The sequence below is a fragment of the Schistocerca piceifrons genome, chromosome 1 (assembly GCF_021461385.2).
Source record: "Schistocerca piceifrons isolate TAMUIC-IGC-003096 chromosome 1, iqSchPice1.1, whole genome shotgun sequence".
In the NCBI taxonomy this organism is placed as follows: Eukaryota; Metazoa; Arthropoda; class Insecta; order Orthoptera; family Acrididae; genus Schistocerca; species Schistocerca piceifrons.
The window spans coordinates 508,288,902-508,308,058 of NC_060138.1; the positions used below are offsets into that span (position 1 = coordinate 508,288,902).

Here is a 19,157-nt window from a genome sequence, read left to right on the forward strand (position 1 = left end):
AGAATGTCAGTGTAAAACTTGCGCCATACGTCCTCAATTACTTGCTGGATGCTTTCCATCTCTGTCTTCCCCTATAGTTTTCCCCTCCACAGCTCCTCTATTACCATGGAAGTTATTCCATTTTGTGTTAACACAAGTCTTATCATGCTGTCCCTTCTTCTTGTCTGTGTTCCGCACATTCCTTTCCTCGCCTATTTTGCACAGGAACTCCTCATTCCTTATCTTATCTATCTACCTAATTTTCAGCACTCTTCTTCAACACCACATCTCAAACTCCTCGATTCTCTTCTGTTCCTGTTTTCTCACAGTCCAACGTTCACTACAATGCAATGCACTGCCCCAAATGCATAGTATCAGAAATTTCTTCCTCAAATTCAGACCTATTTTGACACTCTTAGATAGGAATGCACATTGTGGTTTTGCTAGTCTGCTTCTATGCCTTCCTTGCTTCGTTCCGTCATGCGACATTTTGTCTCCAAGGTAGCAGAACTCCATAACCTTGTCCACTTCTTGATCACCAATTCTGATGTTAGGTTTCTCACTTCTTATTTCCACTACTTCACCCGTGGTCTAGGGGTAGCGATTCCCGCTAGTGTCTAAATTTTGATAAATAATCAGCATTGGCGGCGGAAGACTTCCGGCATAAGAAGTCAGCGTCATTCTGCCAACGGCCTTGTCAAAGAGGGCGGAGGAGCGCATAGAGGTTGAGGGCACTCTCTTGTCCTAGGGGTGGGAAATTGCCCCCAAAGGCGGAAGAATCAGCAATGATCAACGACATGAGGATGCAGAAGACAATGGAAAGCACTGCATTAAAGACACGTAACGTGTATCCACAGAACATGTGGCCTGTAATTGAAAAAGTGTCATGATGATCTCTCCATTGGCAAAAGATTCCGGAATAGTCCCCCATTCGGATCTCCGGGAGGGGACTACCAAGGGGGAGGTTACCGTGAGAAAAAGATTGAATAATCAACAAAAGGATAACGTTCTACGAGTCGGGGCGTGGACTGTCAGAAGCTTGAACGTGGTAGGGAAACTAGAAAATCTGAAAAGGGAAATGCAAAGGCTCAATCTAGATATAGTAGGGGTCAGTGAAGTGAAGTGGAAGGAAGACAAGGACTTCTGGTCAGATGAGTATCGGGTAGTATCAACAGCAGCAGAAAATGGTATAACAGGTGTAGGATTCGTTATGAACAGGAAGGTAGGGCAGAGGGTGTGTTACTGTGAACAGTTCTAATCAGAATCGACATCAGACCAACACCGACAACGATAGTTCAGGTATACATGCCGACGTCGCAAGCTGAAGATGAACAGATAGAGAAAGTGTATGAGGATATTGAAAGGGTAATGCAGTATGTAAAGGGGGACGAAAATCTAATAGTCATGGGCGATTGGAATGCAGTTGTAGGGGAAGGAGTAGAAGAAAAGGTTACAGGAGAATATGGGCTTGGGACAAGGAATGAAAGAGGAGAAAGACTAATTGAGATCTGTAACAAGCTTCAGCTAGTAACAGCAAATACCCTCTTCAAGAATCACAAAAGCAGGAGGTACATTTGGAAAAGGCCGAGAGATACGGGAAGATTTCAATTAGATTACATCATGGTCAGACAGAGATTCCGAAATCAGATACTGGATTGTAAGGCGTACCCAGGAGCAGATATAGACTCAGATCACAATATAGTAGTGATGAAGAGTAGGCTAAAGTTCAAGACATTAGTCAGGAAGAATCAATACGCAAAGAAGTGGGATACGGAAGTACTAAGGAATGACGAGATACGTTTGAAGTTCTCTAACGCTATATATACAGCAATAAGGAATAGCGCAGTAGGCAGTACAGTTGAAGAGGAATGGACATCTGTAAAAAGGGCCATCACAGAAGTTGGGAAGGAAAACATAGGTACAAAGAAGGTAGCTGCGAAGAAACCATGGGTAACAGAAGAAATACTTCAGTTGATTGACGAAAGGAGGAAGTACAAACATGTTCCGGGAAAATCAGGAATACAGAAATACAAGTCGCTGAGGAATGAAATAAATAGGAAGTGCAGGGAAGCTAAGACGAAATGGCTGCAGGAAAAATGTGAAGACATTGAAAAAGATATGATTGTCGGAAGGACAGACTCAGCATACAGGAAAGTCAAAACAACCTTTGGTGACATTAAAAGCAACGGTGGTAACATTAAGAGTGCAACTGGAATTCCACTGTTAAATGCAGAGGAGAGAGCAGATAGGTGGAAAGAATACATTGAAAGCCTCTATGAGGGTGAAGATTTGTCTGATGTGATAGAAGAAGAAACTGGAGTCGATTTAGAAGAGATAGGGGATCCAGTATTAGAATCGGAATTTAAAAGAGCTTTGGAAGACTTACGGTCAAATAAGGCAGAAGGGATAGATAACATTCCATCAGAATTTCTAAAATCATTGGGGGAAGTGACAACAAAACGACTATTCACGTTGGTGTGTAGAATATATGAGTCTGGCGATATACCATCAGACTTTCGGAAAAGCATCATCCACACAATTCCGAAGACGGCAAGAGCTGACAAGTGCGAGAATTATCGCACAATCAGCTTAACAGCTCATGCATCGAAGCTGCTTACAAGAATAATATACAGAAGAATGGAAAAGAAAATTGAGAATGCGCTAGGTGACGATCAGTTTGGCTTTAGGAAAAGTAAAGGGACGAGAGAGGCAATTCTGACGTTACGGCTAATAATGGAAGCAAGGCTAAAGAAAAGTCAAGACACGTTCATAGGATTTGTCGACCTGGAAAAAGCGTTCGACAATATAAAATGGTGCAAGCTGTTCGAGATTCTGAAAAAATTAGGGGTAAGCGATAGGGAGAGACGGGTCATATACAACATGTACAACAACCAAGAGGGAATAATAAGAGTGGACGACCAAGAACGAAGTGCTTGTATTAAGAAGGTTGTAAGACAAGGCTGTAACCTTTCGCCCCTACTCATCAATCTGTACATCGAGGAAGCAATGATGGAAATAAAAGAAAGGTTCAGGAGTGGAATTAAAATACAAGGTGAAAGGATATCAATGATACGATTCGCTGATGACATTGCTATCCTGAGTGAAAGTGAAGAAGAATTAAATGATCTGCTGAACGAAATGAACAGTCTAATAAGTACACAGTATGGTTTGAGAGTAAATCGGAGAAAGACGGAGGTTATGAGAAGTAGTAGAAATGAGAACAGCGAGAAACTTAACATCAGGATTGATGGTCACGAAGTCAATGAAGTTAAGGAATTCTGCTACTTAGGCAGTAAAATAACCAATGACGGACGGAGCAAGGAGGACATCAAAAGCAGATTCGCTATGGCAAAAAAGGCATTTCTGGCCAAGAGAAGTCTACTAACATCAAATACCGGTCTTAATTTGAGGAAGAAATTTCTGAGGATGTACGTCTGGAGTACAGCATTGTATGGTAGTGAAACATGGACTGTGGGAAAACCGGAACAGAAGAGAATCGAAGTATTTGAGATGTGGTGCTATAGACGAATGTTGAAAATTAGGTGGACTGATAAGGTAAGGAATGAGGAGGTTCTACGCAGAATCGGAGAGGAAAGGAATATGTGGAAAACACTGATAAGGAGAAGGGACAGGATGATAGGACATCTGCTAAGACATGAGGGAATGACGTCCAAGGTACTAGAGGGAGCAGTAGAGGGTAAAAACTGTAGAGGAAGACAGAGATTGGAATACGTCAAGCAAATAATTGAGGACGTAGGTTGCAAGTGCTACTCTGAGATGAAGAGCTTAGCACAGGAAAGGAATTCGTGGCGGGCCGCATCAAACCAGTCAGTAGACTGATGACCAAAAAAAAAAAACTACTTCACACTGGGCCGTGGGAGGTACGCAATCGATATCGTATGCTTTGATTTCGGGAATCGTTCGTTGGTGCTGTTATTGGCAGGGTGAATCGATTGTAACTTGTAGCTAATTGTCTGTGGCATTGCGAGTCCTAAGGTACGCCTTGAGCAGTAAAAACTGGGTTATGAAAAACAGTTTATTTTTATATTTACCCAGACATTTTTCGACACCTATGTATCATCTTCTATGGGTCAAATTTTTATTTCTTAAAATTACATCACTAACTGAACTGTATTATTCAGTTTCAGTGCTCATTTTCGTCTTTTCCTTTTTTTGACAGCATGTCCTCTGCATATTTTTCGTCCTGTTTCGTGTCTCTAGTTGGTGACTCGATCAACTGCTATTTAATGCATTGTTTTTACTCAGGTTTTCACAAACTTCCGCACACTGTTTCACCTCACATGCATTGTCAAAAAATGTTGCGAAACGTGATCTGAGCAGACACTTCTGACAACATACTCAGTGAGAGGTGTTGTCATTATAACGGCTAAGGATAAAATCAAAGGATTTCTCTAAACTTAGTTTATGGTCAACATTTTTACAAAACATGATGTTTGAGTCCTTCCCTTGTATTCAGACGATTTTCGAAGAAATTTCAATGGAGCAGTCGGTGGTATTAAGTTCTCACATTTCTTGCATGATACAGAGCTTGCATAATTTGGAAGAGAAACTGTTAAGTTACTTTTCAGAGCTGAACTCTGACGCTGACAACGGTCATAGATGGATACTCAATACTTTTCTACATATACAGTACAACTGACTGATCTGAGCACGATGACGAAAGAAGCACTTACAGATTTAGCAGCTGATGGAATGCTTAAAATGGAATTTAATTCGCAACAGTTTGACGTCTTCTGGATGAAGGGAAAAGAAGAGTATCCACAGCTGGCAAAGAAAGCTTTGAAATTATTAGTGCCATCCGCCGCTTTCTGCCTTTGTGAATTAGCATTCTCTTCAATGGTGAACATAAAAACTAAGAAGAGAAATATACTTCAACTAGAAAATGATTTGGTGATTTGGGTCTCAAAAATAGAACCAAGAATTGGTTAATTATTAATAAATAATAGGCACAACCTTTTCATTGAAACTTGTATTTTTATTGTAGTCTGGGACCTATGTAACCTTTGCTTACTTTCTTCTGGCTAAGTGGCTCCCGCGGCAGAAATATGTCAAGTACGTTTTTCAGTAAAACAAATGAGAGACATTAGTCATCAGGCATGAAATTGCATTTGTGCCGATAAAGCGCTGGGCATTTATGTATAATCGCTGAAACTTACCATTATTGTTATCGACTTTACTCTTGACGCTATGGCTTATGCTCCGCGGGAAATAATTGACAATGAAATAACAGAAAACGTGGAGGAAAAACAGCGTAATGTTTTACATCGGTGTTATTATTATTATTATTATTACTATTATTATTATTACGACGAAAGAAGTACATTAGACGCTCCGCCAAAGACAACGACGCCGACAATGCAGTGTTCAATTATACTGTTACCGACACTCCTAGCGTTGCAATTATTGTAACCGATACCTCCACTCGGGTCTCGTCGACGATGCTGCCAAATTCTCTGTGACGGTGTTGCAAGCAAGACTCATGTTACTTCATGGCCTTGAAATACCTCTATATGAATTCTTTAGATATGTCATAGTTAACCATCACGAATTCAATAAAGATCCGCATTAACCAATAAGTAGGCAGATGTTTCATTCGTCTAGCCGTCTTCTGTGTTTATGACTCATTTTGAAGAGAAGGTAAAAGCAAATGTCTTTAGACGACTTCTTGTAAAAAAGGATGTACATTTTATAAACTGTTTTAGTATTTTTTCGGAATTTAATGCATTTTCCTTGTTTTACGTGAATTCCAACAGAAAAATATGTTTCGCAATGCAAGTAAGACTCATAAGTGAATTATCTTCATTAAACGAGGTCCACTGTATAGTCAATTTCTAAACAAGAAGACCTGTTTTCGAATTTCTAAGAGTTACTTAATGGATCTTCTTCATTTAGTTATCGATCGGTTCCTGAAAACAGTTTTCCAGTTTTGCGTTCATTTATCGTTAACACTGTGTTTTTATTATAAAACAATCTACGTTATGCTCGATCTAGAATTACGTAATTTTAATAAAAAATAAATACCATTTTCCATAGGCCTATGTTTTTGTATTAAAGGACCCCTACTTTTGAGACATATAGCACGATGGTTACTTCATTTACTTTGATTCCGTTTCAAAAGAAGACATTTCTTTTTAATTAATTGCGAGAATATGTAGTACATATTTTTACAAATGATGGTATTAGTTTTTTTGTAAAGTATTTTTGAACTCTTTTATAAAGCACTATCAAAAAAACAATGATTCACTTCACGACAATCACCCCAATTAGCTACACGTAAGAAATGAGAAATTAACCAGGTGACCAGCAACGACGATTTTGTGCGAATCCCGACGAAGCCACAGAACTAGGAAAATAGAAACAACGTCAATACGCAGTGTGTGAGTTAAAGTCTGAGATGAGCTCAGGCATCCTAGATCCGCTTGGTAGAAATTGCTGTACTTCGTGCCTTGTCTCACTGCTGCCAATCCTAGCAATCTATTGTTTGGTTCGAAGCTTGTTACTGAAATTCATTCTAGTAACCGTGGACCAAATCTTGCTGTGTGCGTGTTGTGGCTGCCATTTTGTATCACATTTGAACGTGTGAACCTTTTAACTGCGCTTTCATAAATTGTTCTCGTTCTGTGTGATATTTTTATCACAGCAGATGACTGGCTCGTAAACTAAGTTGGCAGTAATACAGAAGACGCTGCCACTGCACCGTCGTTCCACCGGAAGTTGATGAGGTCCTTTCCCTCTCCCTGCAAACCTCTCATAGGTAAATACTATGTGTACAAGCCTTAGTGACTCACACCGCCCTAGTTTCATTCCGCAGAAGTTGGAAGAGGTCTACAGACATCGTGTTGCTTCTCACTGCTGCAAGTGCTTGCGTATTTGAAGTCTTCAACAGGTTTAAACCATATTCGTTTTCATTATTGTAAATAAGTACCAGAGCTGAACGTGAGCGAATTTGCAAGGTGCTCTCACAAAACCTTGTCACTTCCCTCTGACTCTTATGCCACAGCAGATGATCGTCATGAACCATACGTTACCAGCCGTGCTGCCACTGCTTTCTCCTGCGACCGCGACCCCCTGAGCAAGGCTTTGCGACCCCCAAGGGTTGAAAAACACTGAGCTAGAAAGTATGTTGGAGAAGCAACGAGACTGACAACGCCGCTAGCGATCTGGCAATGCTGTGTTGTTTTACATGTGTAGACCGGTGTGTGCATCCCTTCCAGACGCTTAGTCCAAGTTCCAGTTCCGCACAGCCATCAGGTAGTTTCTGAGAGCGCCATCAGTGAAGTTGTTTTCTTTTTTTCTGTGTGTGTGTTAAGAAAATAGGACAGTGGAACAATGTTCAACTTGGCGAATCCGCGATTGTGACCTTTGTAGAGTTCAAACAGGCCTATGGGGAACATTTCTTATTAAGAGCACAAGATTTTCGCTAGCACAAGTAATTTTTGGAAGGCTGAGAGCACTTTGAAAAGGAACCTCACTCAGGGAGACCTTAAACTTCAAAAACGGAAGAAAACCTTGAACGTGTGAAGAATCAATTCCTCCAGGACAAACTGTCAACCAAGGGATCTACAAAGACTACCTTGAAAGGCTCAGAAAACGGTGAATCGACTGAGACCGGACATTACAGCTGCATCATGACAAGGCCCCATGCCACACGGCCAATTCCGCCACAGAATTTGTGACGTCAAAAGGCATTTCTGTCGTTCCACAACCCCCTTGTTCACTTGATCTGAATCCTCGTGACATATTTCTTTTTCCGAAATTGAAAACTGTCTTAAAAGGGTGTCGATTCTCGACTCTCGAGGACATTCAAAAGAATGTGACCGGCATGTTAAAGCCCCTGCCAGTTGAAGCCTTTCAGTGCTGCTATCAAGACTGGGAACAACGAATCCACCGGTCCATAGCTTCCAACGGGACAATATTGTTGTTTTAAAAAGAAAAACTTCGTCAGATAAAATATAAGTCTCATTACTTTTCTCACACAGCTCGCATGTTTGTTTGTCCACCATCTGTGATTGCCCTTTTTGGAGATGTTCACTCCTTTTCAACTGAATTGCCTACTACGGCAGGTGGACCTACAAATTGTTAAACAAGTGTTTGTGTTCGTCATTGTATACGTCAGATGTTCCTCCTCGGTAGCCTTACTGTGTAACTCTCCCTACAACATAATACTTTGCACGCCAGAAAACGTCTCTCGTGTGCTAGGGCATTGTTACTGAACACCCGTCAAGCCCGCGGACTTCCAAAGTGTTCGCACGGTGGAACGCAGCCGTCCCATGCACCAGCCAGTTTATAGGCCAGGGAGGGTAAGGTGCGAGATCAAACAGCCCCGAAACTGTGCCACGTGAGAGCAGCGACCAAGTTAAAGCAGCTGCCGGCACCCGTGGCTAACACGCAGGGGGTGGTGGGTGGCAGGTAGCACTCCAGAGCGGGCGGACTGGGCTAACCGAGTTATGGAGGGCGTGGCCGGCCTGCCGCGGCCAGCCGCCGGCGCTTTAACACCTCGCAGCGCCGCTAGTCCGCCCTAACAGCGCCTAATTGTAGGTCGTTGCGTCTATCATCCTGCTAAGGCAGCCGCCCGGGGCATTTGCTCTAGCTATTACCGTAAATGTCCGGCCGCTGTTTCTATGTGCGAAAGTCGCTCGCTCAGCTTTATGTTCCCACATTAGCTTCTACTCTGTACTCCCTGAGCACTGTAATTGGGCAAAACTGCTGACAAAGCTCTGGCATATCGTAGGATTTCTTAGTTTGATATGGGGTGGGCCCACAGCCTTCATGTAATTATCACCAGGTATTACTCATCTCCAGGCAGAAATCGGAAATGTAGATTCTTTTCTGTATTGTTTTGGATGCGGTGTGGGGGAGGGAGGGGTGGCAGTGGTACAACCAACACACCCCACAGCCAAAGGAAATGAAACAATACAGACAGACGAAAAATTTGGCAACATTGAAAATGGACTCGAGAACTTGTCCATGAGGAGTCGAGCACACACTGTAGTGGGGGGGGATTGTGGTAAGAGGGGCGAGGGGGTGGAAGCCCCATCTCCGTCTCGCAGCGTAGCCGAAACTGCGAAGTAGTGGGCAATGCTAAGCGAAAAATAATTTTAATCGAACTAACAACTGCAAGAGCTACAAATTGTTGTCATTCAGGAAATTTTTTGTGTATATGGTCCTTTGCACCCAAAATATTGAATAATGCTAGTGGCCTAATGAATTGGTCATCTAAGTTTGCTAGGATAAGAATGCTGTCCTCTAGTTACAAATCCCACTCTCACATCCTACTTTTTGCGTAAGTATAGCTGAAGAGTTAAAATGTTGTTAATCGATTTTCTCTTTTTTCTGGAGCGAGTGTCAGACTGATAGCGAATTTTAGAATTTTTACAAGTTGCGACATGGTCGCTGATTAAAACAGTTATACGGGTACGTTTGGAATTAATTTCTTTTATTTCCGCCAGTGACCACAAAAGTTTTTGTCCTTAGCCTACCGCATTCAGTTAGCAATGACCATTTTCAGATCTGCATCAAATAATGAGAAAAGGAATACAGCTAGTGAACATATTATGTCTTAGAACAATAAAATATGTCATAACGAAATGTTGTTACTTTCATAGATACAAAAGCATGCACTTAAAATATGAATAGGCATACCTGTTCTATGACTTGTCATAAATAACAAAGCCGTAGTGGCATCATAACAAAATATACATAAAATCAGCATAGCATCGTCGCACATATTACGTCTGATAATTTAAAACACGAATAAATTTAAAATTGTTAAAAGGAAATGGTTAAGTGATAATATATGATTCTCTTGTAGTCATTTTAGATAAAAATAATAATATACACGACAACAAGCTTATGGAGTTGATTCCTTTTAAGAATTTTAAATTTAACTTTATTCGTGTATTTAATTATTACACTTTATCACTGTAATAACTTACACGTTTGGAAGCCCACTATAGATTTTACGAATTCTGCTCTTCACTTGTCGTTTACTGTACAATTTTTATAATTGACGAATATGTACAGACATACAGCAGCGACATCTGACGAGCTCAAGGCGCAAACATATGATGCGGTTACCGTATTGCAGTTTGTCATGACGTGTACCGATAGAACAGTTTAACTCTCCAGAACAGTGGTCTAGTTTACATCACATTTTAATATGTATACGTGCACATTCTGTAACGATGCCATTACAGCTTTATTATTTTAGGAGAAGTTATAAATCAGATATGCCTCGTCATATTTTAACCGCAAGTTTTCAAATACATGAAAGTAATAATTTTTCGTTATGGCATATTTTATTGTTCTAGACGTAGTCTGTTCATTATTTCTACACCATTTCCCATGATTTCCTGCAGATCTGAAAATGGTAATTGCTGAAGGAAACCGGTAGTCTAAGGACGAAAAATTTTGTGACCATTGGTGGAAATAAAAGAAATTAATTTAGCAATTGCATAGTGACACAAAACATGTAGAAATAAACTGGAATGACATATCTTATCAGTCTGCTGATTCAGTAAATAGCAACGTCATATTGAAGAATGGCAGTAGAAGATGAAGAGAACACGTGCCACATAGGCAGGCGTTTATGAAAGTCATTACAGCGATACGTTTAAGTAGGAAGTAAGGAGGCTGGTAATGCCGTCCACAAATAGGTCAATGTCGAATCAATAAATAGAAAACAATAGGTCAAGTAAATCAGTTTATAAAAGTCGTTAATCGACCAGGCAACTTACTGACGACGTCGTGGACAGGATGTCAATTTCATGTACTATGGATCACTCGTCCAGTTAATCATAATGATGTACGACTCATTTTATGAAAGTTATTACAGCGATATGTTTAGGTAGGAAGTAAGGCGTCTGGTAATGCTGTCCACAAATAGGCCAATGTCGAATCAATAAATAGAAAACAATAGGCCAAGTAAATCAGTTTATAAAAGTCGTCAAACGACCGGGCAACTTACTGACGACGTCGTCGTCAGGACGTTAATTTGATGTACTATGGATCATTCGTCCAGTTAATCATAATGATGTACGAGTCATTTTACATTCACACTACACATTTAATGTGCTCATCATTTGCATGTGTTGTTTTATTACAGATATGAGCACTTTTTACACATTTCAAAAGCAAATACTCTTCTACGGAATAGAACGAGTTTTCAAGGATGAAACTGTTTCATTTTGTTTTCAAAATTATCTCTTCTGCCCTTTAGACATTTTACATCATTGTGTAGGCAATCAGAAATTTTGGTGGGAGCACTGTACACCCTTTCTTGTGCTAAAGATAATCTAAATGTGGAAAAATGAAAGTCATTTTTGTAGTTATGTACACCACTGTTCCTTCAAATTTGCAAAGGATTATTTGCAATGAACTTCATGAGGGAAGAAGTGTAATTTTCCGCAACAGTCAAAATGGCTAACTCCGCAAAAAGGTGTCTACAAGATAATCGTTGGTGAGCACCAGATATTGTTCGTGTTGCACGTTTCTGAGAAACGAATATTTCTTCCTTAAAGATGAGTTACTGCAGAACATTATTCAATGTGATATTGTTGACTGAAAAACGTAAATTACGTCAACTTATTGATTTGCTTCTCTCCAAGATTTACTATGATTTGAAGTGCAAACGTGGGTGAACTAAGTTATTTTAGAAGGTCCTAATTGTAGTTTTCCCAGTTCAATTTCTCATCAGTATGGTGATCTATAGTTTTTTTAAGTTAAAACCAAGTCTACCCTTATTCCTTTCTTGATCTCTCACGGGTGTTTCCCCCAACAAACGTAGAAGGGCCTCTCCCACGATGTTGTGAGGCGACCACCTTCCAAGGAAGTATAACGAGAACTTTAGTGTTTCCACAGACTCAGTTTGCTGGTGAAAACAATTTTTTCGACATATTTATCTCAGTAAACAATGAAGACAATGAATTAATGCCGAACTGGTGTTTCAAGCGAATTAGAGGAGAACTGAGATGACTGTCGCTAAATTTCAATACGGAACTGAATTTCTTTACAGCTCTTCAAACATCGGCAACTACACTGATACACTGATGGAATGTTTATACACCGATGTGTAAACTACAGGTAAACAGGGAACACAGCCAGGAATTATTTATAGAAACACCAAAGTAATCGCAGTGCAACGTGAGACATCCCTTCTGAAAGACATCCTTCAAATTCTGGTTTATGTTCGGCAAGGTATACAGAATTACATTAATATTCTATCTATAGATATTCCTACGCGATCTCCTGACAACGTGAACGGCACTACCTAAATCCTAGGGATTTAGGGATTAGATTGTACGAATTGCCCGATTGGTACTGTAGAGACGTGCGCACCAGTCCTGTTGTCGCGTCTACCTCTTTAAAATATGAATTAAGGTTACATATTAATCTACGACCTGGAACTAATGCTTTTGATAGTGAAACAAACATAAATTTCTCAGCAAAGTAAGCGTAGTACATTCCCACGGGGTGTAATAGAGTTTACTATTTAAAGCTTCGTGATTGTGAAAGTACTGGTTTCGTAATGGAGGGTACTAGTTAACCTGAAATTCCCTGTTATTGGATCATTGTGATATCTCATCGACACAAAAGTTTTGATACTCACTACGACGCAAAGTGGTGCCATGATGGTCCATGCGAACCACCAATAGCAGCGGGTTATCTTGCATAGCTTCATTCCCATCTCTGCGATGTTGTCCAGGAATCGATTGCCGCCTGCGACAAAGAGAGGAGAAATAATCACATCTGAGACTGTAACCGTAACATATTTCAATATCACTATCTGTAAATCGTGTATGAATGAACAGAAGTTCTTGAAATGTTAAAATAAAACAATTACTGCTGCAAGAAGTACTCATAATAACATAGATGCAAGCATTGTTATGGCAAGCACAATGTTTGAAAAAAGCGACATAATATGTGCGAATGTGTTTACATAGACTGATGTAAATAATAGTATAGTTTCTGATTATAATTCTTTATTTATTCATAAAAGAAGGACTAAATCTTAGAACTAAATCTTATATCTAATATCGAAAATAGACTGTGTGGTGAATCTCGTATGGTTATTCGACGATAAGTAGCAAGAATGCGTGGATATTATCATATACCATCATTTTGCTGTTAGATCTCTCAGAACTGGTGAGTTAATTCCTTTCTGTTAGCGAAACTAGGTACACAAATCTAGACATATTACTAAAGTCCCTGGCCGCGTTTTCAGTCTGTGTGTGACGACTAATCTTTTGAATTGCTGTAGAGATTTTGATACGGTTTTCGCTGACAGACTCATCTGAAAGAATTTTTTGTGTGTGTAACCTATTACCGCTACGCCAGACAAGCCTATGGCCGTGGAGACATAGTGCTAACCGTGCCAACCCTCAGCGGGTTGCTAGTGAGGTCATAATTTTTGAGATCGTCTTTACAGAAGTCTGGATAAATGTAAAGCAAAAAATTGCAATAGAAGATTCAAAAGCAGGTTCTTCTAATGCAAATGTAAAGATGTTTTGCAAAGTAATTACAGTTTAACTCATTCATCATATTCAGCAATCTGACAACCTCGTACCCTTCGTGCTCATCCACGCATTACTGTCATCACTTACACGTGTCCACGTTTGCCGCTGCATATTCTCTAATCCCATGTAACTACATTCCGAGGGGTAGACATCTCAGGCTTGTCCCTTCCAAATCAGCAAAGAATTACACCGGATCTTTTACCGCCTATTCACCCATCTGTAAGTCACACCTATCTACATTTCATTTTCTTCACGTTGTCATCAACGCCTTGCAATCTAGTCTATTCCCTTGTCCATTTACTTGTTCCTTCGTATTCTCTCATAATCCCCAGCATTTCCCCCTGAGCAGCCCTGTAATTTTTAATTTTTTGCGTGTTCGTATCTCCGTATCGTGAGTAGAAACTGATAACACACACTGAATGTAAACTTTCCTTTTCAAAAAAAAACCACAAACCTCGTACTGGAAGCCCTATTTATTTTACCAAAAGCCCTCCACAAGTTGCGTACTCTTCTACTCTCCTCTCTGTTCCTCTCACTGGATCCAGTCCAGGAAAATAAAATAATATGAAATAAGTCTGAAAGTAGCAAGAAATTCTAAGTATCTTTTCATTTTCTTTCGTGATGGATACGTGCATGTGCTTGTAAGATGGGCGCTGCAGAGCGCGTTCCAGCCAGGTAAAGGCCGACACTCACAGGTTGACCACACCTGTTGTCAACGACAGTCCAATCAGACACGGTTCTCGAGGCCACAGGGGGTTGAGTACGGCAAAGCAGAAACGGAAAGTCCCTCTGTCGAGGAAAAGAATAATAGAATCGTTGACTTTTCTGACAGTAGGCGGAAACGGAAAAAAGAAACAGCATACTCTCTCACACTCACGCACAGCCATAGTCGTAATACTAACAAAGGGACCGTACGAACTTATCCTCACCGATTTGATTCATAATGACAGGGTGTGTATGGCACCACTTGGATTTCGACATGTAAACAGTAAGACGCAACCCTCAAAAGTTTTCGAGAAAACCGAGTTTGAAAATTTTAGAAGTTCTTATATACTTTATAAGGTCGCAAACATTTAAGCAGTCCACAGTCGAGAGAGTAAGAGCGTAGTTTCATAAGCGTGAAGTGTCTGGATTAAATCTCGCTGCTGGGACTTTTTTTAAAATTCTTACATAGTAATAACAACAGATTTATTACGACTATATAATTGTGCAAATTATCAGCATTTGATGACTGATTTATTATTTTATCCCGTTGCTGTCGGTATTGTAATGCTTTTCGAGTGGTGCTCCGCGCGCCTGTGTAATAGGTTGTCCTAGTTCCACCTTTTACGTTAGAACCGCGTGGCTTAACTTTCTTTCGTTCAGTGTCGTGTGGGTACTCATTCGCGTCGCATAGATGATTGTCGCCTAGCTCAAAATGGTTCAAATGGCTCTAAGCGCTATGAGACTTAACATCTGAGGTCATCAATCCTCTAGACTTAGAACTACTTAAACCTAACTAACCTAAGGACATCACACACATCCACGTCCGAGGCAGGATTGGAACCTGCGACCGTAGCAGCAGCGCGGTTCCAGACTGAAGCGCCTAGAACCGCTCGCCACAGCGGCCGGCTGTCGTCTAGCGTCTGGTGTTCGTGCAGCCCTTTCTGATGCAACGTTGTCCCGCTCCCTGATATCCAACATGCTCCCAACGGCTATTCCATATACAGGTACTTTCAGCTTTAGTATTGGTAAGTCCTTGTACAGATGGGCTCTTTAGAGAGGCACAAATTGGTGGACAAGATCAACGTTACTACAGATCAAATATATACTGCGTACTTTGATTTGGAATTATGTGTGTTTTTCGTTAAATTTCTTGATCAGCATCAGATTGGCATTGTCTTATTACGTCACGGCACGCAGGTTCCCTTTTCTCATCTTGATGGTTCCAACAGCATGGTTTTTTTTTTCCGAAGGGCAGAACAGGTCTGTAGAAACGTTCGAGTTTTTAAATTTGTATTGGGTGGTGATTTTACTTTTAGTTTTAGTAAAGAACTCAATGACATGGTACGTTCCTTGCATTTGTGTGTCACACGGGTTTGTCCGTATCCTACACTAGTCGGACACACTTATTTTAATGACACCTCTAGCGGTCGAATTGATCGCCTGTCACGTTTCGATCTTTGCCTAGGTTTTTGGTCGTAGCCGTGATACATACTTGTTTTATTGATCATTGTGCTGCAGCAGTCACATTTAATAATGTGCAGCAGTCAGTAAAATTTAGCGTTTTCCCTGGAAGCTCAGCATAGCCTGTCTACAAGACCATTCCCTTGGTGTTATCATTCACGAAATAAGGGCCCGTTGTTCTCGTGCTATAGATTGGTACCTGTATACTGTCTAAAGGTGGACTCTGCGTTCCAAGCCACAAATTCGTAAATCTCTCACGCGCTTTGGTGCGATAAGGGCGGAGACGTCCGGTGGACCCAAGAATTTTATTACTCCGTATGTCAACTTTACGATAGCGCTAGGTAAACTTCTCTGTGGATTATGGATATACGGCGAATTAAAGCCAAATTGCTGCAGTTAAAAAAATATAAGATGGAATGACCTCCGACAAAATTCTTAACCACGTTCCATTTTACAAGATGAATTGACTTCAGTATACCATCTTATCTGCGTATACGGTCGCGCAGGAAACGCGTTTGCACTGCATCCCACGCTAACGCCGATGGTCGAGTGTCAACGTCCCACTCTGTCTTTTTTTATAATTTTTATTTCCGCAAGGACAATATAAATGATGTTGTTGCGGGTCTCTCACACAAGTGACCTGGACTAATGACAACATATAGAATATTCTCCCTTCCCGCAACATTTGAAAACTTCTCGTGATCGCGCACCCTCTATAAATGATCTGGATATTTTACATGTTGTCCAAAAAGCGAGATGATGAATATCGTCCAAGTACTTGAAATTTCGAAAAGAGTATATTTTAAAAGCCCAGGCCTGCCCAACGAATAACTGACCTTTCGTAACCAGGGTTACTTCGAGACTACTTTTTAAATAAACGTCTACGCACATGTGGAATTGGTTTATTCATTGGTACGGTTTAGTTGTGCTTCCCAATTTTTATCTTATTTGATGGATCTAAGTGCACTGTTACCCGGTAAACATAGTCGTTGTCTTCCCATCTGGCGGCGCCATCTGCTACGGTGTCGGTCACTTTGATTAACAGCTCTGTAGTAGGAGCCGTAAATATGTGCCTTAAAGACACTTTATACTCCTGGCCTGTGTTGTGTTAAGAGCAAATACGCGTAAACAAAGGTAACGTAACATATTCTTACTTTCGTAGGTGTTTGAGTCCTCTTATGTTTTGTCGGATGACGTGCCATTTTTGATGACTGCAGGGCTTTATGTTCTTTTGGCAGTGGTTCTCGAGTATTTTTATCCGATGAGTTTGTCTTCGGTTACACTCTTTTCACAACTGAGGTCGTGGTATCCCCGTTGACAATGTAGCTTTATAGCTGATTCCTGACATAAATTTGTACTGAGGAAATTTGTTTATCCTCCAAATGTCTGATGATGCTCCTGTGAGAGTGAAATGCATTACTTATCAAATAAATAAGAAACCAGTTTGCAACCAAGACTCCCATTCTTTCTTAAATAATTTTATGTTCATTTTTGGTCTCTCATAGGTGACACAATAAATTCGATTGTCAATGAAATTATACGGGGTGTCTCGGTTGCTGCTCCCTTCAAGGAACGTAAAATGGTCCTCATCTCAGAAACCGAGGGTCGACGTAATCTTCAATTACTTTGACGTGTACTCTCCGAAACCTCAACTGTAAAATTGTCGCTCGAGTTATAAACATCTGTCTTCCGAAGTTGTTCGACAGCATCATTGCCGTTCGCCAAACTTGTGTGCCTAGATGAGCGATACTGACTTCTGTTACCAGATTTCGAGATGTCGCTTCAGTGGCTGTGGCCTCTAAAATCTCGGGGGCCTTGCTTTTTTTCGACTTTCACAAGCCATCTGGCGGTGTCAGCCAATTTTTCAATGAATGTGCTAACCGCTTTGGGTCTTACTCACGACGCATGCCAGGTCCTAGCCAATCTTTTCAGTGACTCAAGGATGCCGTGAATCCCTTTTGTCACCTTGCTGGTCCCACATTAATGATCGAAAATGCACGTTCCTATCGTTGCGGGGCTTTATCCAAATGGTAATTCCTTGGCCGACGACGATCGTTCGCCACAAACGTTAGGGACTGTAGTAGAACGACCAGAATGGAGGCACTTAACTGGCGAGACGTTACAATTCGTGTTGAGGGAGCGATTCTTGAACACGAATGCTGTTGTCTTTTCAGCCTTCGCCAAGTGTAGGTCTTAGACACCCGTCTTTTCAGTATTATACATCGCACAATATTCTTGCTTCTCGAAACGATGGCCCGCAGGCTGAAACAACTGACCGATCGATTCTTGTGGCGACGACACAGCTTTAGACTTCAGTACGAAGTGGTGGCCAGGCGCTGCAGGCTCGGAGGATTAGGTCTTCCTGATATTAAAACGATGGAATTCGGAGGAGAAAGACATTGAAATATCTTGAAAAGATTTCGTCGCATCGAGAAACGCCTTTGTTTTAACGATTCCCACCGCAACTCGTACTCTCTCACCTTTTTCACGATACTACAAAACGAGCTGCCCTTCTTTGAACTTTTTCGGTGTCCCCCGTCAATGCAGTCTAGTAAGGAGCCATATTATAGCACAGGACGCACAACAATAGTGTAGCCGGTCTTTCTATTGGATTTGTTGCAGCTTCTTAACATTCCGTCAATAAAACGCTGTCTTTGATTCGCCTTCCGCGTAGAATTATCAATGGGATCGTTCCGGTTTAAGCTGTTCGTAATTGTAATCCCAAGGTATTTAGTTGAACTGACAGCCTTTAGATTAGTGTGATTTCTTGTTTATTCGATTGACGGATTCCTTTTAGAATCCCTGAGGATGACCTCACACACTTTTCGTTATTTAAAGTCCTGTGTAAATAATTTTGCAGTTCATTTTGATCTTCTGATGACTCTACTAGAAGGTAAAATACACCATCATACACAAACAATCTAAGAGGGCTGCTCAGATTGTCTCTTAAATCGTTTATATAGATTAGGAACAGCTAAGAGCCTATAACAATCCCGTTTTACTACGGTACCTTTCTGGAAGAAAATCACGAAACCAGCCATACAACTGTGACGATATTCTATAGACACGCAATTTAAATAGACGCCGTTTGTGAGGACTTGTTTCAAAATCCTTCTGGAAATGTAGAAACAAGCATTAATTTCAGACCCCCTGGCGATAGTTTTCATTATTTAATGAGAATGAAGAGCTACTTGTGTTCCACAAAAAGAATATTTTTTGAGTCTTTGCTGGCTTAGTATGAATAGAACTTCTGTTAGAGATAATTAATAATGTTCGAAGACAAAATGTTCCAAAATCTACTGCAAATCGACGCAATGATATGGATCTATAATTTAGCAGCTGCTTGCATTTCCTTTCTTGAATATTGGTGTGACCTTTGCAACTTTCCAGTCTTTAGGTATTGATCTTTCGTCGAGCGATCGGTTGTATATGATGCTCTGAAAGGAATCTAATTTGTACACAGAGTGGATCGGAATA

At 40.7% G+C, this 19,157-nt stretch overlaps 1 protein-coding gene across 1 annotated transcript in view; it reads right to left on the bottom strand.

Annotated features, from left to right (window-relative positions):
• LOC124742401 (sodium- and chloride-dependent glycine transporter 1-like) overlaps positions 1-19,157 on the bottom strand; it is a 152,666-nt gene that overhangs the window by 11,415 nt on the left and 122,094 nt on the right. Inside the window, exon 9 of the mRNA XM_047248803.1 lies at positions 12,608-12,717. Coding sequence (XP_047104759.1) covers positions 12,608-12,717 — 110 coding nt within the window. The remainder of the gene's footprint in view (positions 1-12,607; positions 12,718-19,157) is intronic.